Source organism: Sturnus vulgaris, chromosome 5, assembly GCF_052056855.1.
Source record: "Sturnus vulgaris isolate bStuVul1 chromosome 5, bStuVul1.hap1, whole genome shotgun sequence".
NCBI classification, from domain to species: domain Eukaryota; kingdom Metazoa; phylum Chordata; class Aves; order Passeriformes; family Sturnidae; genus Sturnus; species Sturnus vulgaris.
In genome coordinates this window covers 2224210-2247491 of record NC_142247.1, presented here as the reverse complement: position 1 = coordinate 2247491, position 23282 = coordinate 2224210, and the positions used below count along the sequence as shown (strand labels likewise).

The window sequence follows — 23282 nt, the reverse complement described above, 5'->3', positions numbered from 1 at the left end:
CTGTGCTACTGAGTTTGGAGTGGGAGGAAGCGTGGTGGGGGAGATAACATGAGTACAAATTGCATTTTCCCCTCCACTCTCATTTGTTTTCAGGACTGAGCTGCCTTCTGAAAGGGAGAGAGACAGAGCTGAGGGAGCAAATTGGGATTAGTCACTGCAGTGGTCATGTGTAAAGGAACACACGATTATCCCAGGCTGACTTTTCTTGGTCTCTTGTCAAAAAAGCTCTTGTGTTTCAGTGCACAAAATAAAAGGAGACTTAGCAGAAGGATTTTCTGGGCTGCCACGACTGACACTAGGAAATAGTTCACAACTGAAGGCTTTTCAAACAAAATTATTGGCTGGGGTTGTCCTGATGTTTCGGGTCAGTGTGTTAAGGATGATGAATCCTTTGCATGGAACAGAGGGGATGCAAATCCTTTTGGGGAGCAAAAAAATGAAAATTAAAATAGATTTATGATCCCATAGCTGTGCTGGATGACTGCAATGCAGGCTGAAGGAGCAGGGAGAGCTAACCAGCTTTGTCTCCACAGGAACAGCACCAATCCCCATCAGTCAGGAGCAACAAAAAAAGAAAAACCCAACCAATACAGAAGAAAGAGAGAGGGACTGCAGAATGCAACAGATAAATTGGTTGGAGATGCAAAACTCTTCTGTTTCTGGTTTTCTAAAGTTAATTTTAAAAGTGAGGAACATAAGAGCAAACCATATGCAAGTTTTATATGAAATATGCTTCCTATTTATATAATTTTTAAATATGTACATGAAGCAAATTGACAGAAGCTGTTGAGATTTATTACAAACCTCTAGGGAAGGAGGCATTATTGATGGCAAGACAGTATAATTTACAGGGAGCAGTAGGGGAAGAAGCAGAAATAGGTATTTCTACTGGCAGGTAATGGGAAAGAGTGGCATCAAATAATGGTAGTGAAAGTATTGAGTGGAAAGGATAAAACCTTACTCTGTGCAGGATAATCCCAGTGAAGAGATTCAATATGAAAGCTGACATCATCAAAACACACAGGAAATGTGTTTTAAATATTAAGTGTTCACTTCAGCTCTTAATCATCTATGATAACAGGAGCTGGGCTAAACCAAAGTGGGAGAAATAAAACATTTTACAAACAGGGCTCTTAAGAATGTAAGCAATGCACCCACCTTGAAAAGTGACAAACAAATATGTGGTGTTGAACTGGAGCCAGCAGGGGAGGGCAGAGCTGGGCAAGCCCCAGATTGGATCACCCAAGGTGCAATAAAAGCTCTGAGGAGCCCCAGGGGTTGTTACTCACAGCCAACAATTTTGTGTCAAGCCCCTTCTGCTCCTCCAGTTTCCAACATGACACAGGCTCACTAAAATGGACCTTGCAGTTCCCAACCTGCACAACGATCCCTCCCCGTGTTCATTGAGACACAGGAAAATGTATTTAGCCTCTTAAATTATTGAATCAATTTTTTTCCCCCTTCTCCCCCAATTTCCTTGGTTTCTCCTTCTGCCAGAGATCCCTGTAGCAGGAAAGAAGTCAAACAGCACACTTAGTGCAGGTAATTACTTCCTGGATGGTATTGTTTTTTTTTCTTTTGGATATGATGCCTGACAGTTAAAATTTCAAAGAAAAAAAAATAAAATCTGATGGGTTTTTAATTAAATCCCTCTTTAAAAAAACCCCTCTGTCTTACCAGTACAAAATCCTTCTTATCATTTTTTGTGTAAGTGGAATCAACTCAATTAGTTCTCACAGTTATAGCTTCTTCTGCCCTTTGAGGAGTTTTGGTTGAATTATAATCATTATTCTATCTGTGCTCTTGGTCTTTCTCCCTAGCTTCTCATTCTTGAGCTGCTTTTGCTAAAGCATTCTGAAATTTTCAGGACTAGCTCACATGAAATACTTACAATGAAACAAACCAAAACCAACCACGTGAGATGTGGGCATCAAATACATTCACAATAATCAAATCTATTCACAATAATTTTTCAAAATCTACGTGTGAATAGAATAACATCCAAGTTTTTCAGCTTCAGGTGAAATACTTGAGGTCTCTTAACAAACATAAATCAACATTAACATCAGCTACATTCAGGCCAGGTTTGACAACTGTGTTTTTCTGATCTGCATCTGAGTGAGAGCTCCTGGCTTTTCTAGTACAGTTCAGTAAACCAGCATGGTCTTTACCTGCCAGCTTCTGTTTTACCATGTGTAGATGCAAACAGCTTTTTTCCTGGCAGAGCCATAATTTTGTGTATTTGGAATGGATTATTTGTAATGTGATTGTAGCAGGTTTCAACCAAGAATGGTGTCTCAAAGCATTTTTTTTCTTCTTTCCTCTTTTTTTTTTCCTTTTTTCCTCTTTTTTTTTTTCCTTTTTTTTTTCTTTTATTACTCAATTTGATATTGAAGATGGAGTTCTTCTGTAGACCCTTAAAATTTAGAGGCAGCACAATGGCTTGTGGGCTGAAGAGGCTCCAGTGCTCTCTCCTGCACTGTGGACACTACTGGGCCTGGTTTTTGTGGGTTTTGGTTGTTTTTTGTTTTTTTTTTTTTTTTCCTTAGCACTGCAAGAGGAAAAAAACTTAGATTTGATCTCATACCCGTGTCACTTCATAACCATTCTTTAGATCTCCAAAATCTTCAGTTCCTCCACAAAGTTCTTGTCAGGTTAGGGAAGGAGTAACGAGCAGTGTCTGAGATAAGAGTGCCTTGCATGGAGTGGCAATAATTGGGAACAGGAGAATTCTGAGCAGCTCAAATACATCAGCACCAGCCTCACCTGAGGGAATGGGACTGTTCTGTGCTCATAAAGCTGTGTGTGAATGGCAAAGCCAGGCAGGGCTGTAGAGGTGTGGCTGTTCCTCTCTATTTTTGCCCTGCGGACCTTTGGATTTCACACTCGTTAATTGCTGCAGGCTCCAGGAGCTTGTGCCAGTTTTGTTTCACAGCAAGAGCCCTCGTCGTGAATGACTCCTCAGTGCTGCTGTGCACTTTCAATTCTATTCTAGGCTAGTGGGAAAAGTCACACTTTGTGACAGTGTGAGGCCTTTTTCGTGAGAGAGGTTACACCAAGATAGGGCATGGAGAGAATAATAGATCTCCCCAATCTGTATTCATCTGCACCTGTTGTTTTGTACATAATGGGATTTTCATCTGGCTCAAGGAGTACAGGACAAATTATTTCCCAAGGATGATATGTCCTTGTGCTGTTTCTCCAGTGAATTGGACACAAATAGGTTTTCCATTACCATCAGTCATGCATGTCTCTATTTCCCCTCTTTCAAGTAGAGACAAAAAATGGGGGGAAAAAATCCAAGATTTCCTCAGCTTTTTTTTTTTACCATGGCCAATGCTAAGACATGGCTGCTCTTTGGAGCATGGTCTCTAGTCTTTGGGTCTAATTTTCTTGTTTATGTAGATATTCAGTGCTTGTGTGCAGCTTTACAAGGATGTTGATGTTTTTCTCTGTCTGCCCTTTTGGTATGTGGAGTGTGAGGACTGAATGAAGAGCTTACAGGGCTAATAAAGTGAGAGAAAAGAACACTGTCAAACTGATTACAGTTTGTTCATAAACATGCAAATACTTAGTGCAAGCACGAATGTTCACTTTCACATGCATGCTGTAAGTATTTGCAGCAGCAGAGATAAGGACAGCAGGGCTAATTTTGTTGCCATAGGTAAATACGTTTTTTGTTTATAGACTGAGCTATGCCAGCTGATTGTGTTTATGGTTCTAATCTTCGTGGTAATTTAATTCAGTCAGTTTTGCCTGGTGCTTGAGCTCAGAGAGTGCAGAGTCTATCAGGGCTGATATTTCATTAAGCCATGGAGCTTGCATGGAACTTTTGTTGCTGTGAATTGCAGGGAGCTCAGGGTGCTGTTGGGTGATGAGTTTCTCCTCTGAAATCTGGGGGGTGGACAGAAAACTCCATGACTCACTAAACCTTAGGATTCTTCTGTGTGTTCTCCCCACTTCTTTCATCACTTGAGAAATCATCACAGGAGCAGAACCCCAAAGAAACACCAGCCTCACTCCTTCTCTGCTGCTTTAAATTTCTAAAGGCTGGGGCAGACAGCTTGGTCAGGAGTGTTCTTCTGTCCATTGGCTCTCCTGGCACCTGAGTTTGGTGGCAAAAAATTGCATCCAGAGTGAGCCTGAGCTGAGAAATCACATTGCAGAGTGAGAGTGATAATAAAGAGCTTTTATTGCTCTGGAGTGGAAGAGGAGGGAAAACTGAATGCTGTCAGTAGGGACCTGGCAGAGAACAAGTAAATAAAGTAATTAAAATTTAAGAGAGCTATAAATAACTAAGAGAAACCACTCATTTGGCTTGGAGATGAAGCTGCTCCTGTTTCCACAGGGGCTCAGTGCTGTCAGTGCCTTTTCTTCCACCTTTCTGTTGTACATGAAGGACTGTGCTCTGAAGGTGGAGAGGTTTAAGGGTGCACATTTAACTCAACATAAAAAATACCTTGATGTCCAATTCTATTTTTTTTGAAGGATATTTCAGACATTTATCTGCTTTATAGGACAATATGTACATTTACAAATCTTTCCTAGTGACTTTTTATGGTCACATTTAGGAAAAATCAGCCACATCAGTTTTGTAATTCTAAACTACAGGCAGTTGTGCTCCAAGGAGGATCATGAAAAATATTTTGGTTCAGTCAAAGAGTTGGGTAAGACCTTAGGCAATGTATGTATTGCATGAATTTAAGTGCAGGAGTTGATGAGATGAGAGATATTTGTATATGTACGCTGCAGTTATTGAAAAATTACCACACTAAGACCTGCAAATGGCAATCAAGCTAAATGTATTTTTGCCTGGATTAGTATAATGCAAAATGGCCAGTGCTTATGTATGGAAGCACCACTTGCTGTGAGATAAATAGATGACAAAAGAAAAAATCCATGTCATCATCCTTCATCCTTATCTTTCCCTTTCAATGGCAACAAAAATACTTCACAAAATGGAAAAAAAAATTACAGCATAAACAAATACATGGTGAAGTCATATCTAGAAGCTAACTAAGAAAGAAAATCACTATCACTTTTAAGCTGAGCATATTCTTAAATGTCAGAATGATAGGATTACAGATTGCATTGTCTAGCAGCCTGAAAGCTTTTTGTATTAGCAATGAGTTAATGCCTATGAAATAAAGCTCAGTAAATATTTACTGTGGTGTATGTCTGGGAAAGGTCATGTTGACTCATTTAAGGACATGCTGTTTATAAATTCATCCCTTTCAGATGACACTACAGAGGTTTAGCATCCTGAGTTAAAATGAGGAAACAGCATTCTGAAAATTTATATTTTTGTTTCACACTCAATTCCACTGTGGGGAGCAGATTTCTCATTGCTGATTTCCACACGGCCTTTTCTCAGCTGATTTCATCTCTCAGTTTATTAAGCCTTCTCTTGCCTGGCTAGCCATTGTCATGCCTGGGGAAAAGCTCTGTCAGGTATTAAAAGAGAAATATATAAAAGAAAGTTAATGGCAAAGATTTAATTCTTTCAATTCTGCACTCGCAGGGTAGGTAGCTGCCAAACCAGACAGAAATTTAATGTATATGCTCTCCATACCATTATTGCTGAGCTACCTCAGCCTGACATATTAGGCTGATGAATGTATTTGTAGTGGTTTGACTGCATCCCTGTTGGCCACTGAATAGCTGCCAAGTGTAAAAACCACATGGCCACAGCAAGGAATAAAAATTTCTGTGAGGAGAACACTAAACCTGCAGAGCAGGAGGCTCAGCATCACCTAAGAGACCAAGACTTTTATTATTCTTTGAATGACTTTTTAGCAACCCCACTTCATAAAAGACTCAAAACAAATTAGAAGGAAGTTTCAGGGGGTTATCACTCTTTGGCAGCTCCAGAAAAGAGACCTTGATCTCCTGATTGATTCTTTGTCACAGAGGCAAGGGATTTATGGGCACGCTTACATCTTTTGCTGAGTTGGACCTTCTGTGTGCCTAGAGTTATTTTCCTTGCTCAGTCACGGCCATCATGCACTTTTTTACTGCTGAAAAAGAGAATAGCTAAACAAAATTTAAACCTTATCGTATCAATTTGGACAGAAAAAGACTAGGAGCCATAATACATAAAAAAATGACTTTAGAAATCTGAATTGCAGCTGCCACCATACCATGCACAGCTGTTTCTGGTCTCATCTGGCTCTTGGTGTTTAAATGGAAGGTGCACAGAGAGAGACAAGCATCTGCAGAAGGCAGCTTGTTTAAGATTAAGTGGGTAAACGGAATTCTTCAGATCAGTCTCTCCCTACAGAGCACAGAGGGAACCTAGATGATAAGATTTGTCTACACACCCAATTTTTATTATGATAGAATGAAGCCGGATTAATCCCACACTAAGTAAAGAAGTCTCATCACAAAAGTTCTGGCCAGCAAGTCTTTGAGGTTCCTCATTTAGGCAGCAGCAGTCATTGTCCCTGGGCAGGTGGGGTGGCTCTCTTACATCCTGAAGGATTTTCAGCAGCTGAGGGTCCTGGCTCCATTTCCTGAGCTCTTTGTATTCACTCCTCTCTTTCACTTCCAGTCAGCCCGTGGCAGTAGTGCTAAAAACGAAATGCTTGATACACTACAGCCAAATAAATCCTGCTGGAGCTGTCCCTGCAGGGCAAGGTGGCAGTGACAGGTCCTGAGCTTTTGCAGCATTAGGCTTTGGGAATGTTCATGACTTCTGAGCAGCAGCAGTGACAGAGCATTCTGCTGTGGCTATGAACTGATCAGATCAGTACAAATGGCTGAACTGAGCCTAAAGCCACACTAGAAATGAATTGAAAATCAGGCTCTGCTGGCTACAGTTGAAATGTTCTGTGTGGATTTGCAATTGACCCTGTGCTGTACAAAGAGTTACAGAGCTCATCTCTTGCTAGTAATCAGGGAAATGGCACTGTCAGCTTGCTTCCCTTTGAGCACAGGTTAGAAAAAAGCAAAAGAATACCCCAACCAAGCAAAACAATCAATCACACACACATACACACTTTACCACAGCAAATACTTTAGCAGGAAAGAATACCATTCATCTGCAGAAGCTATAGATTAATAACAAGAGAAAATCTCAGCAGCTTGTCTCTTCTTCTCTTGCCAGTTTAGAGAGCACAGGGACACCACAAGGTAATCAAAGTGCAGAACATCAAGTTCCACTTGGGTCTGAAAACAAAATAAACCTGTACTTGAACCTGAATAAACAATCTTTCAGGGATAGCCATAGCCACATTGCAGTTATGGCTCAGGGAAGAAGGGTAGAAAGCACAGAATATGAAAACTGCTGATCTGGATTTAGACTTAGGTTTTCCAGACCATGCCATGACTCCTGTGACCATTGAAGAAAGGGTGGTGAGTGCTTGCAGCTTTTTTTCTGGGGAGCTGAGGGGCAGGAGATGATAAAAAATTGACAGCAATAAGGCAGACCATTTGTTTAAGGTGAGCACCAGACCAAAGTGAAGTCAGCAGACTTAGATGGGGACAAATCTACCCCACATCTGCCTCTGAATTCTTCATGCCACAAAGCCAGATTTGGAACTGGTGGGGGTTTTTTTTTGGTTGGTTGGTTTTTTGTGTTTTTTGGGGGGATTTTTTGTTTTGTTTTGTTTTCTTTGGTGACTACATCCCAATTTCAAATTTCAAAACCTCTCTAGTAGTCTCAGAATCCTGAAAATACTTAAGGGTTACTGTGGTGCCTAATCCCCTCGAAGAACATTTGCAGATATGGAACAAAGAATTAGGATTCTGGACTAGCCCCTATCTACAAATAAATTCATTGTGTCTAGTTTGTTCTCTTATTATAGATCAGCACGGGGGGAAGAGAAAGTTCTCCTGTTCTCTTGTACCATTTTCCCTTACATTGCTTTGTGATTACAAATTAAGTTGATAACCACTTTGGTCTCCAATTTCTCTGACAAGTGAGAACTCTTGACTTCCTCCCAGCTGTGCTCTTTATAGATAATGCAAGAAGCAAAGCTTTGCACCCTGCCTTTAAGAACTCGTTCACTTGTGCACATATGAAGGGTGTGTGTGCACTCCATCCATTCAAAATTGAGCATTTTCCACCCACCAGGTCAGTCTCTACCCCTCTGTCATACTATCTGCCTATAAACGTGGTATTTGTTCTAAATTAGTGGCTTGTTTGTAGGTTTTTTTTTGTCTTTACTTAGAGTCAGGATTAAAAACATGAAGGAGACAAATTTTTTTGTGTGTTTGGACTTGGTTATCTATTAAATCTTATTGAAAGTACAGAATACTTTTAGCTACCAGCTAAAAGTGAGCAAAATGGAGCTGAATTTAGCTGGTTACAAGGTCTTTTAAAGCTAAACAGTCCAGTAAAGAACTAACACCTATATTATTTATACTTTTGACCCAGTAACCAAACTCCTGTGACCTGCAGTGCAGCACTGACTGTCCAACCAGAAACTACTGCCTGAAATCATGAAGAAGGAAGAAGACAGAGAGGAGACAACACCAAAAATCTTCCATCTTGTCCTATACCTATTATTATATTTTAAAACTTTTAAATTTAAAATCCTTCACTATGTGAAATCACACACCTCTATTTTAGTTATACACTTGTGACTCTGACTCCATCACTCAAATTTGGAAGCCTTTTCTAAGGCTTCAGGACAAAAGCATTGTTCTCTAGGGGGTCAGTGTCAGAAAGCACAGAAAGCTCAAAAATCCCAGTTTTCTGGGATCCATCACCTGCCAAAGCTTGTAGTATGAAGTTCTCCTGGCTCCAGTCCAGTCCATTCCAGCTGCACAACCCTGCTGGAATGGTTTTCTCATGATGCAGTATCAGCCTTCCCATTCCACTGAACATCAGGAATTTTCTGGGTAACTTCCTAGAGTCACCTTCCAGCATCAGTAGCTGTTCAGAAGCTGTTTCAGCATCCCAAGCTTCTATTATAAACTTTCATTATTGGCAGAGGTAAATCCACAATTTTGGAGCAGAAGGACTGAACAGCATGAAGGAATTTGTCCTTCATCCCCAAAACCCACATCTCCAGTGCTGCTTCTCACCTTCCAACAGGGCACTCTGCAATGTACCTCAGAGATTCCTCACCGTGGAAGGAGAGAGAGAAGGATCTTTCTAAAAATCGAATTCTTCAAAATCCACCCTAATTTATCACTCATTTGTTCGCTCTGCCTTCTCACTCAGCCTTGTCATGAGGTGATCTGTTCCTCCTTGCTCCTGGGCTGCACAGGAACTGCAGCTGCAGATGTTTTGCCCAGTGGATGCTCTGCTGTGAGAGCTCCCAATGGCTGGAGAGTGTGTATGTTCTTAGGATAATGTGGAATTTATCTTTCTCTTCCTTCCCCCCTATTTATTCTTTTAGCAATTTACCAACCCCTCCCACCTGGCATATGTTCAGCTCTGATCATTTTTACCATTGGTTCAGGCAGGAATTTGCTCTCATTCTTGTCCCAGAGAACAAGGATTGACTGGAGAAAGGCCATTTTGCTAGAATTAAGGGATTTGAGGCAATGTGATATGTTCCCTGTGCCCTTTTTAATTTTCTGTTATTCACATAGAGGCTCAAGAGGGAAGATGCATTTTAATTAAAGCATCAGGTTCATCTGGCATGTGTTTGGCTACATCCACAAGGGATGGCTAAACTTTAATTGCAGAGGCTCTGTAAAGATCTGAGTTGGGGAAGGGAACCAAAATAATTTTTTTCTTTCAGCAGAATTATGCTTTTAAACTTAATTTTAGTACTAGGGAAAAGCTAAAAATCTAGGGTGGAGAGAAACCAAACTGTATCTGCCTGGGTATGAATTGCTGTTGTATTTGGGGTGCACATGTACAGTCAGGATCAATAACAGGGAGAAATACCATCCTAGATGTCCTAACTCAGTTTAAAACTTTGTTAACATCAAGGCTTCTGAATCACTGTGCTTGAGTTTTGCCCTCTGCATTACAAAGATGGGCTAGAAGTATATATTTAGCAATAATTTATCAAGTATTGGACATGTTAACAGTGAGATACATAAGATATTAATATTATTACTGAAATTAGCATTCTGGAATCTACTTAATGCTGTCGTAGTAGCAGTTGATTGTGTGAGGAAATATTTCCTTCCAGGTTATTAACTTCAGAATGGCAGCAAAACACGGTGGGCTGTACAGACCATAATGATGTTTGCTTTAAAAAAAATCCCACCCCCATGTTCTGCATTTGTGGGCAGAGATGAGAAAAAAATACTTGTCCCTTTGGAGCTGTCTCCCAGAGCAAAGAAATGTGGAAGCTCATTTATAAAATATGACCAGTGGATTGTTATTACTGGCTTTTTGAGACTCAGAATAGCAACAGGGCTGAGGACACTATTCATAGAGCAGAATGCCAGAAATTATGTGCTAACCTGAATCACAAGCCATAAATTATTGAGAACTGCAGCTTTTGCTATCTTTTTACATGTTAAAAATATTCCTTTTTGCATGGAAAATCTTAACTATACAGATTTGCATTTTTTTTTTCCCATGGAGTATTTCTTCTGAAGAGTGTTAAGGGATGATCTTTACACAACCTGTGGGAAAGTGTAGATAAAAACAAAAGCCTCAGAAATAAATATCCTTCTTTTCCAAAACTCTGTACATTTTTGTGAGAAGGCTGTATGTAACATTTTTGTTCACACTTTTGAAGATCATGTCAAACAATCCTTTCCTCTTGCAGTCAGCACTCAGGTCTGTGCCTGCTCTAGAATTCACTGGGACATGTGAAAAGCTTAGGATTCAATTCCCAAAGTTATTTTAAGGGAGTTTTTACCTATTTTGTTTAAACTCCAGGAGCTAATAATGATTGCTAGCAATTCCAAGGAAGTATATTTTGCAATACTTTTTATTTCTTACGTGCTTTTTGTGGTTGTACCACTGCAAGACTGCAGAGTGCTGTCTTTTTTTGTAAGGCCTGGACTCCCTGCACCCAGTGACTGCAGGAATATTGCCAAGCTGAGACCATCAGCCCTTTGGCCGTTTAGTGCATTTTCAAAAATAATTGCAGTCTTAGATGATTCCACAGGTATTCTGGCTGAAAAGGTCATCCTGGCTTAGTCATTCCATTGAAGTACCTAAGATTAAGTAAGATGAATCGTGGTGAGAATGAGTCATTATATGATTTAAAATGAAATTAGCATTATTGGCCACCAGGACAAAATATATCTGAGTGCAGTAGAATCACTCAGGAAATTGCCAGTATTTTATCCAACAGGTCTGGATATAGTGTTCAATATTTTCTTGTGCTTGCATGGATGTTATTTTTGTCCAACATCATTCAGTAGGTGGTGACTGTGGTACCTAAGAAATAGATCCTCATGGCTTTAAAATTTGCTCCTGCTTTGGGATTTCAGATGCCCACTCTAAAAATTCTATCATGCTGCAGGATTTACTCTGTAAAAGCTCTTACAAGAGTCAGATTTGTTTGAGATTTTAGTTCCACTTGTCTGGCATTAGATAATGAGATGCAGTTACTGGTACTTTAATTTTACAGAGCTGATGAGTGGCCACAGCTCCTTTAAAGTCAGCAGAACTTGTAACTACTTGCACTTCTGGTAATTGGGTTCTGGCACAATGTGTTTCAGAATGAGACATTCAGAACCTAGAGTACTTAAAATTAGTCGTTGTTTTGTGACTTAGATCTCTTCCTCGTGTGTAAAACTCATTCTGTGATATGAAAATAAATCAAGGATATAAATTTCTGGAAAAAGGACTCTGAGCTCTGCTGCACACCATCTATTTTCTTATTACTCTTTGGATATTGTTTATTTGACATATTGTATATCTCCTTGCCTCTCCATCCTTTTAATTTTAATAGGGACCTGGTTATTGGCTGGAAATTCCACTAACATGACTCATCCCTGTGCTGGAAATGACTGTGAACAGGCATCACACTGTGAGATTTACTTCCCCCCTCCTTTCATTTTTTTTTTTTTTCTTCTAAGTGCTTTACCGTGGCACGAGCTTGTAATAATAAACTAGGAAGGAAGTTGGAGCTAATAATTTGGTTCTGAATGCATAAGCCCTGCCAAATTTCCCCACAGGCATGAAACAGCCTCTCAAGCTGTGACACCAGCAAATTAAATCCTGGAGGTAGCTGACCAGAAGTAATGAAATGTGTATTTACCATACTGATGCTGTCAGTCTTAAGACACACTGGCTTTACAGTCTAGTTAAGTGGGGCACGTTTGTCACTTCCAGTGGTGCTTAGAGAAAATACTCAGGTTTTTTTTCTCAGCCTTCTTTTCAAAATCACAAGCCCAGGGCTGGCTGGTAACCCTGACCTTGTACAACTTGAAAGAAGGATGACCAGAATGGTCCATTCTTTTAAAATATTGCCCAAGTGAAATCCATATTCCAAAGGAGATAAATGATTTTGTCTCATGACATGTTAATTGCCAATTTTTTTATTGATCTCTTATCTGCCACTCCAGCCTTAGAGGATGAAACTAAAGGCTAAAAGTTATTTCAAGAGCCAGTGGATGATAATAAACAACAGATATCTCCCACTAACCATGTGTCCTGTGCATGCAGCAGCTGGAAAGCCTGTGAGCACACAGAGGTGGAAGAGGGGCACACTCACTGGAAAGGGGCCATGTAGACAGGGATGCTTCCTGGAGATGGGCACAGCTGGATGGGACACGTGGCTGCTAAAAAATGCATCGTGGCAGCAGAGCTTCCAAAGCACCTGGACACAGGCACAGGGGTGAGGGAGGCTGACATTTCACAATCCCCACGTGCTTAAGGTGATAGAGCACTCAAAAAAAGCTCTTTACCCCAGACAGGTGTCATAGGTGACAATAGCAAATGTCTGAGAGTTTTGTTTAGCCAGCAGAGGCATTCTATCGTGTGAGAATTATTCTGTGTTAATTGTGTGAGAGCTGGTGAAGAAGGCTCCTGAATCATTTGCTGAATGGTGCTTGCTGTGGATTCCTGAAAACATTGAGGGGGAAAAAAAAATAAAAGTATGGTCTTCATCATGGTTAATGCAGTACCCATGCAAGAATCAAAGAGTGAAATCACAACCCATAAGAGCATTCTCTGAAAACATCTAATTATATCCTAGGAATGTCCATGACTCTGCAATTATATGCCTAATTTCCAGCTGTACTTGATTAGCACAGCAAATGATCTCCAGTACAACCAGCTCTAAGGAACTTGCTTTGCACTGTTTGTTGGCACATACAAATTCATTTGGCACTTTTGGCTGGCTCTTCATAGCCAGGTGGGCACGGGGAGTTAGTGCTGTGCAATTCAGTGCCAAGACCAAGGGAAAGCTGGAATAATTTGAGACACAGCACCATTCTTTTTCCTCTAGTGAAGCATTCAAATGTGAGTCTGTGGAAGGGCAAAACTCACATTTTTCTGTGGGATTATACAGGAACTTCAAGCTCAGTGTGTAGAAATAACCCTGCTGGAAGACAACCATGGTTTCTGTGATAGAATATGTGCTTTTGGACAGCCAGCTCACCTGTGCCTTCCTTCTCCTGTCTTCCCACACCAGGAGGGCTGAAGTAGGATGGATTCCACATTTTCTTAGTGAAAAGAAAATAGGGAGGAAGAAGGATAAGAGAACCTCTGCTTGGTTTTGACCAGATCTCAGCATAATCCTCAGTTAAATGTTTGAGTCTGTGTGAATCCAAGTGCTAGACTGGGATTTAAGGCAAAATACAACCACCTGAAATGTAGAATTTTGATCTGCTCAGGGGTAAGCCTGTTGAATTCAGCTGAGGCTGAGAAAAACACATGGAAGCCTTTATGTATTTGTAGTCTTACATTATAAACTTTTTGGAACAATTGCTTTGCCATCTGTGAAAAATTACCCAGACTTCCACACCAAAATATTCTCCCATTGATAACATTGGCAGATACAATTTTAACAACTTAAAAGCGATTTTTTTTTTTAAAGACTAACTAAAGTAAACCTCAAAGCAGCAGCTGAAGTTGAATTGCCTCTGTTTTTAATCTCAGGCTTGGAGGTGTCTAGACAGGTTATCCTATTTGGGTTGGACTGGCTGTGTGCTTTGTGCCTTGTTCTGCTGTTGGGGAGAGGAGTGGGTTTGTTTGGGGCCTTTTGTCAAGCCTGTGGCTTTGCCTCTAGGGTGGTACAACCTTAGGGAAACTGTAAATGTCAAAGCCCAGTGAAAATACCATGAATACATGTAAAGACAAACTGCTGCTGTTTTAAATCTTACACTCCTAGAACCAATTATTCATCCTTGGTGGGTTTATTTCTGTTGCTGTGAGATTTTTTGATTGTTTGTTTGTTTTTGGTTTTTATTTGTTTGATTTTTTTGTCTTTTGATTTTTTTTTTTATTTTTTTTTTTTTTGTTTTATTTGAGGGATTTTTTTGAATGCCAAGAGTTGGCAACCCCATACATGTGAATTTCAAATAGGGATCCTGGTTCTTGCAGCATAAATCCCAGAAATATTGTTTTCATGGAAGAACTCCCACTAAACAAAACCACAAGAAAAGAGCAGGTAGTCAGGCTGCTAGAATTAATCTCTGATGGAGGTCTCTAGCCCTCTCTGGTAAAGGAACAACTTGATTGAAGAAGCTGCAAACTCCCCTTGCTTTTCCACCTTTCCATGAGAGCTCTCAGTCTGTGAAATATGCAGGGAAAAAAATACTGTGGAGTTGGGAACTGAAAATACCAGATATTACAGTTTCCATGGGAGGGTAAAAAAATTGTAAGCTGGGGTGTGGTCTGATAAACAAAAAGGCAACTCTTAAAATAAGCTTGAACTTTTCCTTCTCATTAATTAGCATGAATCTGTTATGAAATTCCTACAGAGATCAAATGCTCCTGATGGCTGGTTTGAAATTAATAAAAAGGAAAGTGTTTTCAGCTGGCAATGGCTTAACACACTCATGATACATGAAAACAAGTTTAAATTGCTCCTTTCTCTCTACTACTAAGAAAAGAAATATTGGAAATTAAATGCTGTAGCTTAGGAAATGAAAAGTGCCAGCCAAAACTATGGACATCATGGTGAGAGCTGCTTGTCACTTGGTACTTGCTGAAATATTTGGAAAAGCTTAGGCAGTACCAAAAATTATTCTTCAGTTGTAGGCTTTCAGAATATACTGCATTGAAGAATATATGATCCTGTTTCTGCAAGATAAAAGAGTCTTGATTTAATCACCTCTTTTTCAGGGGATTTAAATGACTTTGAGGCTTTATTGGAAATCCTCTTGCCTCTGATACCCTTTACAATCTCATCCTTCTTCTGCTCCACCTTTCCTCATGAAAGGATGACAGGGGCTTTATTCCTCAGGATGTAAGGATTGGGGTATCTGGGGTATCAGGAAATGCCCAGCAGGACCCAGCCTCTGCTGCAGAGAGACAGGCTCTGATAATCAGATACCTGTGCACTTTGGCTGACTGAGAATTGTAGCCTGAAATCATTGCTCCTGTTCAATGCTAACTCTCCTGTAGAATACAAGATGTAACTTTATTGCAAATATAGCATGAATATCTTATAAATAACAAGGGAAATAGGTGGAAGTCAAATACCAGATTTTACTTCAACAAGCTCTTTGTCCTTGCCTTGTAGAATGCAGAGCCTTTCCAAGTTGCTGTCCGAGAAGACAATTGTATCGTTGTGTCCCTGGAAGCAGCAGATGTGGTGAGCTCATCTTCTGTGTATGTGGTGAAGATAGCTGGAGAATCCAAGAATTACTTCTTCCAGTTCGACGAGTTCAATAGCACTTTACCTGCCCCTGTGGTTTTTAATGCCAAATACCATGGCCTGTATTACATAGTGACTCTGTTGGTAGTGAACTCAAACATGGTTTCCAAGTCAGCAAGATCAATCACTGTGCTAACCAGTAAGTAACATCTCCTTCCTCTTTATTTCTGTTTCTTGTCTGTGTGTGTGGCTTTTATCCCCCATGATTCTTCCTGTGAAGAAGGTTGGGTGGTCGTTGGGTTTTTTTCCAGTGGGTCCTGCTTGTGTGTAAGATGCATCCCCTGTGTGAGAACAGGGAAGGAGTCTTGACAAGGTGTGAGTGAAAATTCACAAGGTGTGGGCAAAAAGAAAGGAAAGGCTGTAGGTTTTCCCTGGCTGACCCTTCCTGAACACCGAGGTGTAACAAACTAAAACAGTGTGATGGATGAACCCCCCTTTTCAGATGTTCATGCTAAACCCTTGGAACCAGGAGTCTCAAAAATCTGGTAAAGGGCATGACAAGTGTTGACTGATGTTTTAATGTAACCACTCCCCTTATATCGTGAGTTTTATTCTGTTTTAAGTGCTATAACATTGCTCTTTGATTGCTAATACGTGGAAGCAATGCTGAACTTGGAAAGCAGACACCAGTCACCAAAGCCATGTATTTCTGCCAGTAAAGCTGAAGGTGTTTGTGATGGAGAACACATTTGTAGTAACCTATTTCCAGGTGCATTGATTCTGGGGGAGATGTGTGGTTCTGTCTGCTCTGTCACCATACAGAGTAGCACAGATTAACAGCTGTGCTTCCCTCTCTGAGGTTGATCTAGCACCACTTCCATGTGCCAACCTCGAAATTGAAAACAATTTGTAGACTATAAAATGGTTTCTTCATCTGGAAGATGACAAAAATGTGTTTGGATGGAGCCAGACTAATTTTCAGATTTTTTCTTTTTCCCCCTAAATAGTACCTTGGATTGTATGGGTAGTTTTAGTTGTATTACATTTGAGGAATGGTTATGGTTTTTTGTGCCTGAATTATTGTGTCAATGAGGAAACACCATCCACAGTAATAGCATTCAAAGCATGTTAAAGTAAGTTCATGAGTTGTTGAGTGAGGTGCCTAAAATTTAGGAGTAACAAGATTTTGCATCATCTATACATTCTTCAGCCTTCCCTTGTGTGCTTAATTGTGCCCTGATGAGGAAATCCATGAATGGTCCCATGGGAAAAAGATCAGATTGTTGGGTAATGCAAGTCCTGAACAATTTCATGGTTCTCAGGCAGCCTGAATTTCCTTTCCTTCAACTGCTTTAACCTTCTAAGCAAAGTAGCAATTTTAATCCAATTTTCTATTTTATGTTTGTTTTCTTCAAAGAAAATAACTAAAGCATCTGTTGTCATATACAACTGGGAAAAAAAAATGCCTCACTATGCATTTTTAGCAGGTTTTGGGTGCTGCATTTGCAGTTGTGCAGCAGGGCTCATTGCCCTTTGATTTCCAGAGCCCACGAGGGTCTCTGGTAGCAGGGAAGGTGTGACCCAAGCTGGCAGATGGTGCACACCCTCCTGTGCAGGGAATCTCTGGAGGAAGAAGGAAGCCAGAGTCACTCAGCCCACCAAAGCCAGCCCCATTTCTGGCTCAGGGGTTTCCACAAGGTGTTCCTGGAAAAGCAGCAGGAGGCTGGCAGCTCCAAGGGCATATCCTGGGTCACCCTCCCTCCTCCAAGGCTTGATGGTTTCCCCACCTGTGTGATGGAAGTGTGCTGGCAGCATCCTGGGGTTCCTTGCTGCTGCCTCTGCTCCTGCCCCAGACCTTGGAAAGATCCTTGGAAGTGATTCTGGCCCTTTGTGTAACAAAGAGAGAAGAGTTTCTCTGGTTTTGCCTCAGCAGAGGACGAGCAAGGCTGATGGAATAGGAAGGGCAATCCTGCAGGCAGCATTGCAGGGTGATGTGCTGGGCTCTAGGAGCAGGCTGTAAGCTGTGAGCTTTGGAAAGAAAAGGATCCAATCTCCCCCCTGATTTTTTTTTCTGTCAGGCAGACTGAGGAGTGCTGGCTCTCTTGCAGCAGCCTTTGCTCCCAAGTTCATCTTCTGGAGCACAAGGCTACAGAACTGAAAGTAAATTTGGAATGGAAAGGACAGCGTGGCAGGGTGGGCTTTCTAAGGTGCTTCAGTACCCTTCAGGTTTTGAGAAGAGATCTTAAAACTCCTGTAGTGGCCCCTGGTTTCCCCTACAAAAATGCATGAGATGGTATTTGGTTTCTTGTTGGGTTTTTTCCCTCCCTTATTAGTATTGTCCACTGCCTGTTTTACCTAATTTTATGACTATCAACTCGATTTTTTTTTTTTTTTTGGCAGATAATAATTAGAATAGATTTCTATTTTTCTTTTTGCCCTATGTACTTTGACTGTTTAATATTCTTGGTTTATCTAATCATGCAAAGACTTGTAACTAAATTATTCCATCTGTATCTTACACATTAAAGAATGGCACATTGCAATTAGCTGCCAGTACCAAATTAATTCCTGTTCTAACTCCATGGGTGTCAGGAGAGCTTTACCAGTGGCAGATTGACCCCATTCATTAGGCTGCCACAAAATAAATCAAGCAGTGATGCCAATGTGGTTATTCCCAAGGCAGTGCTCACACGAGGTTTTTTTTGGGGTCTCCTGCAGTCTGCAGAGGAGGTCCAGCCTTTCAATGATCTGAGTTTTACACAGAGCTGTGTGTGCCCAAACAGTGCTCATCAAAACAAGACCAAGGTCCCTCAAAGACATTGCCTGCTTAGGAATTCAGTGAGAGTTGTGAAAGCCCTCTGCTTTCCAGTGCTATATCCTGATGACATTTCCTTTCTCTGTTCATGTCTCCCATCAATATGCTACATCTAAGGGAACTGGCAAGAAAAAGCAAGAGAAGAACCCATTTAAGAGGAGGCTTTTGTTTTACCCCTTAAAGGTTTCTTGCCAGAAAAGCATCGAAAAGCTAACAAAATAGATATTTTATACATTATATATAGGCATATATATATATGTGTAAATCTTCATATAAATATCTGGGCATCAATATGTACATAGAAAAATACAAAATCATGTCACATAAATATACCCATAACACAGAATCATAGTATCACTAAGGTTGGAAAAGATCTCTAAGATAACCAAGTTCAACCATTAACCCAATACTGTCAAGTTCACCACCAGACCACGTCCCCAGGTGCCACCTCCACATATTCTTGTGGAATTCTTCACTTCCAATGCCTGGCCACCTTTTCAGTGAAGTTTTTCCCCCATATTCAGTGTAAACCTCCAGATTGGTCAGGCACAATTTGCCATTAATGAAGCCATCCTGGGTGTCTTGGGTCACCTCCCTGTCTTGCATGTGAGCATGGCATCCATGCACATCCATGTCTGCATTTCCTTTTGAGCTTTCCTGCTGAAATATTATGTTTTTCAACCTTTACTAGAACTTGCACTTCTACACTGATATCTGAGACCTTTATTATCTAAAAGCACTTAAAACTTATTCTTACCTGCTTGCTTATTCTAAAACATAAACTTACACCTCTGCTTTAAGTCACTTAATATACTTCAATCCATCCAAAAGTTTTAATTCAATCTCTGCACTCTGATTTCTCTCTGAAAAATTCAGAGAGACTCTTAACTTACAAACTCCAACAATTCCCATGTTAATTTAGTCCTTTTTTACAAGACTGCACAGTTTTGCTTATGTATTGAAATAATTTCAGGGTTTTCTAATGTTAATCAAAACACCACAAACTGTAGAATTTCCTTATTTAGTCTCTGTGGTCCGGATTGTTGTGATGAAAAGGATGAACTACTTGAAAACTCTTAGATGAGAAACCTGTAACATGGAATTTTAGCACAAAGGAGCACTTTTTGCTTCTGATTCTGTAGCAAAGTTGTGTTCAGCAAATTGGGCTCAGTATTTCACTGGAGGAGAAAAACAGAAACCCTGACTTCTTTTTAAAGATCCTTGCAATGGTTTTGACAAGAATAGCTGTGAGAATCTCACCCTCCTGGCTGGATTCCTGTGAGTGCAATTGTTCTGTGCCTGTCAAAGTGATCTTCCCTCCACTCTTCAGTCTGGAAAATATTGAATTAATTCTGGTATCTAACACAACTGTACCAGGCCTGCTTTCCTCTGCTCTTGGAGCTCTGGCTTTTCAATGGGGATGAAGTAATTCTGGAATTGACTGAAAATTCCACCTTATTACTAATTTATTTTAAATTAATTTATGAAATAAATACAGGGCACATCTGTAAAATCGGTGACTGATATTCTCACTCACTCATCCTACATTTTCCCAGCTTGAAGCCTTATTTTATTCTTCTCAGGGTGAGTCATACCCATATAGCTGCTGCTTTTTTTTTTTTTTTTTTAACCATATTCACTTTCAACTTTATATTGTGAAGGAAAAAATGTCTATACATTTGAAGGAATGGGGAAAGCAGGACATTGCAAAGCTGTTGTGTGCTGCAAGAAGAAACGTGTCTCTGCTGGGAATTGGAGAAATCCAGATCTGAGGATCTCTGATGATAATTAGGAGCAGCTCTGCCTGCCTTTTATTTTAGCTGACGATTAGGAGTTTTGAGTGGTAAAATGTCTCATTGTTTCAAAAGCTGATGGTTCCTTACATACATGACCGTGAAATATATTCCCTTTAGGGACAGTTCTGCCTCTGTGTGTCCTGCAAAAATATTCTCCTTGAGAGGCCAGCAGCTGCTGCCTGGGACTCTGATCTCCAGCTCCCACAAAGTAATTGGCACTAGACCCAGTTAATGCTCTGTTGTCACTGTGCCAGATGCTGCAGGAAGTGATTCAGCAGGTCCAGTCCTTTCCTCTGGCTTTTTAATGGATCAGAGTTCTTTAACTTGGAGCTTCTGAGGGTTTTTTTTTCCTTAATGAAATGTGAAACTTTAGCCCTTCATGTTTTTCTTTCTTAAAGGATGACATGAAACACCTTTAATAAGGCTGGTGATCTGTGGCAGCCCTGACTTTGAAATTTAACTCAGAACAGCATCTAGGTCCATTAGTGCTCATCTTTTCCCAGCAAATAAACCATGTTATCCTCTTTATAGGGTGAAAAAACTTCATCAGAATCAAAGAAACAGAGAGAACTGCAACCATATGATTTTCTGTTGTAATATGCATTGTAAGGAGGATCTAAACAATTGGCCTAAATCTGTTCAAGAACAATAGCTATGCCTTTGCTCTTGTGACAACATTATTTTTTAGGTTCTGTCATCTTTTTATCACCCTATGTGGCCATGTAGAAATTGCATTATGTGTCATCATTGCTCAGGTGCTATTTCCACTTACATCCCCCCTTTGTAAGCAATAGCACAATATCACCTATCATAAACTCGAACATTATGTTCCCAAAGCATTGAACAACAGCTTCTTTAATCTCAAAGATGGTTTCTTTTTAACAAGAGATAAAATATCCTGAAGTTTACAGTGGTAATGGAAGCTTTACCCTGGCTGTGCCTTACTCCCAGCAATCACACAGCCACATAAATAGTGTCATCCTGGGGAGAAAATTGCATCATTCACAACTTCTTCCTGTGAATAAAGGGAATTACCTGTGAGGTTTAGGTCACTCCATTAATGGGACATCTTTTCCATAAAAGTCACAATATGGAGGTAAATAATGATTAATCTGGGTTCCAGTGTGAGAAGCAAAGAGATCTCAGTCCCACAGGTAATGCTGTATTCTAAGCAACAGCCTTAATCAATCATTAATTCAATTTGTAGAGTGACCCAATCTACACATATTACAAATAAATTGATTTGGACTGAAATATGGTACTTATTTTCACAGCATTTTTTTTCCCCCTGAATTGCAAATATTAATGCATCTGGCACAAATTGAAGACATTAATGGAGATGTAATATTCAGAATTTTCCAGGGCATTTGAAGAAGGTGTTAGGCACATTTATTATGCTATCTTGATGCTCGTGTAGTGCAAGTTATATCCTAAATGCAAAATGCTGGAAAAGTCCAGGATAAACAGAGAAGCTGAGTTTCCTGCAAACAGATAAAATGAGAGAGCAATTACCACATAAGCAGTAGGTTCTGAGACACTAAGAAAAATGGCAAATTCAATTCTTGATCCTGCAGTCTTGTCTATATGTGTTTAGTATAATCTCCAAGTCTAAAAATAAGGAGATTGTAAGTGAAGAGGTACTTTAAACTATTAGAGGACATTGAAATGCTCAAAGTCCCTTCTATAATATGATTTCAATGTGGTACAGAGCTTTTATAAAGCTGTAAGTATTATATTTCTGTGGTTCCACTTTATTTTGGCTATTTCTTGACAGCCACTGAAATCTCTGACAAGCTGGATCCTAAGCACTGAAAATAGTAAAATTAAAAAGACCAGACTGTTTATGCTCAGAATTATAAATATAGATAGTAAAGAGTGGCATTTTACATATTCTTTAATTTTAATAACCCGAGGAGTGGTTAGTAAGTGAAAGACAGAACATGATGGTTATCTGCCGAGCTTTCTTTTAATTTCACAGTGTGCAAACAGCTTTTGATGTGGAGATTTGGTGCTGAAGGAAGTAAGATAATGGGAGAATCTTTAAATTGCATTATGTCACTCGTGCAGCTCTGCTAACAGGAGCCACGAGCAAGGAGAGGAAGATAGCGACACGAAAGAGAGTCTGTGGTGATTACCACTTAATTCAATTGTTGGTTAATTAAATCAAGGCATCAGGAGGAAAAATCATTTGGGTTAAAAATGAATATAGCTTCCATCCTTTATTTGATTTGTTGTAGGAAGGAATAAGTGGGGTAATTGAATCACTGGCATGAGAAAGTTGCAGTAATTCTCTGAGAAATGAGGAGAGCTCAGATGTGAATGAGAAAGCCCAGGGCACACCCGCTCACATGAGAGATGGCTGCACATAAGCACTGTGCTATTTAGAGATTGTTATTGACATTTAAACCACTCCTGTGTGCTGGGGGAGCTGTGATATGAGCCCTCTGGCCATGTGGGCACTCATTTCCACTATTTATTTGGGAATAAGCCACGGGAAGAGCGTCGGCAGAAAGAAGAGGGTTCGGTTTTGTTCCCCGTGCTCTGCTTTCCTCCTCTTTATTTCTGTCATGAAATGTCAGCAGAATTTTCACAGATATCATCCCTGAAGTGCCTGTTAGCATCTGTGGGATGGGCAGTTTATCTTTGTAAGTGGTTAATGTACAAATATACTGATATATATGTGATAGAGATAATGAAGTGCCTTTGCCATGAGAAATAGTTTAATAATCCCACACTATTGCATTTCCATGCCCTGGCACAGTTAGAGATGACAATACATTGGTGTTGGTGGGAGATTCTATTTGCATCTATGGTTTTATCCCCAGTTGTTTTTTCTTCTGTTTCTTATCACATCTAGAAACTTAAAGCTGTAGTGAAAATACTCTGCTGGGATTTAGTTTTCCCTTTCACTACATTCTTTCTTTTCTATTTTTGATTAACCTGCTCCATCTCCTGTGGGATAATTCCACTTTTGATACTGCACTGATCTTCCCATTTCATCTACTCTTTCTCTTGCCCATTGTGACTGTGTGCTCT

The 23282-nt window shown here is 40.1% G+C and overlaps 1 protein-coding gene across 2 annotated transcripts in view; it reads left to right on the top strand.

Moving 5' to 3' along the window:
• The window catches only part of PTPRO (protein tyrosine phosphatase receptor type O), a 142460-nt gene that overhangs the window by 64252 nt on the left and 54926 nt on the right, over window positions 1-23282 (top strand). For both annotated transcript variants that reach the window (XM_014870063.2, XM_088164532.1), the window contains exon 2: window positions 15561-15834. In XM_014870063.2, the coding sequence (XP_014725549.2) occupies window positions 15561-15834 (274 nt within the window). The remainder of the gene's footprint in view (window positions 1-15560; window positions 15835-23282) is intronic.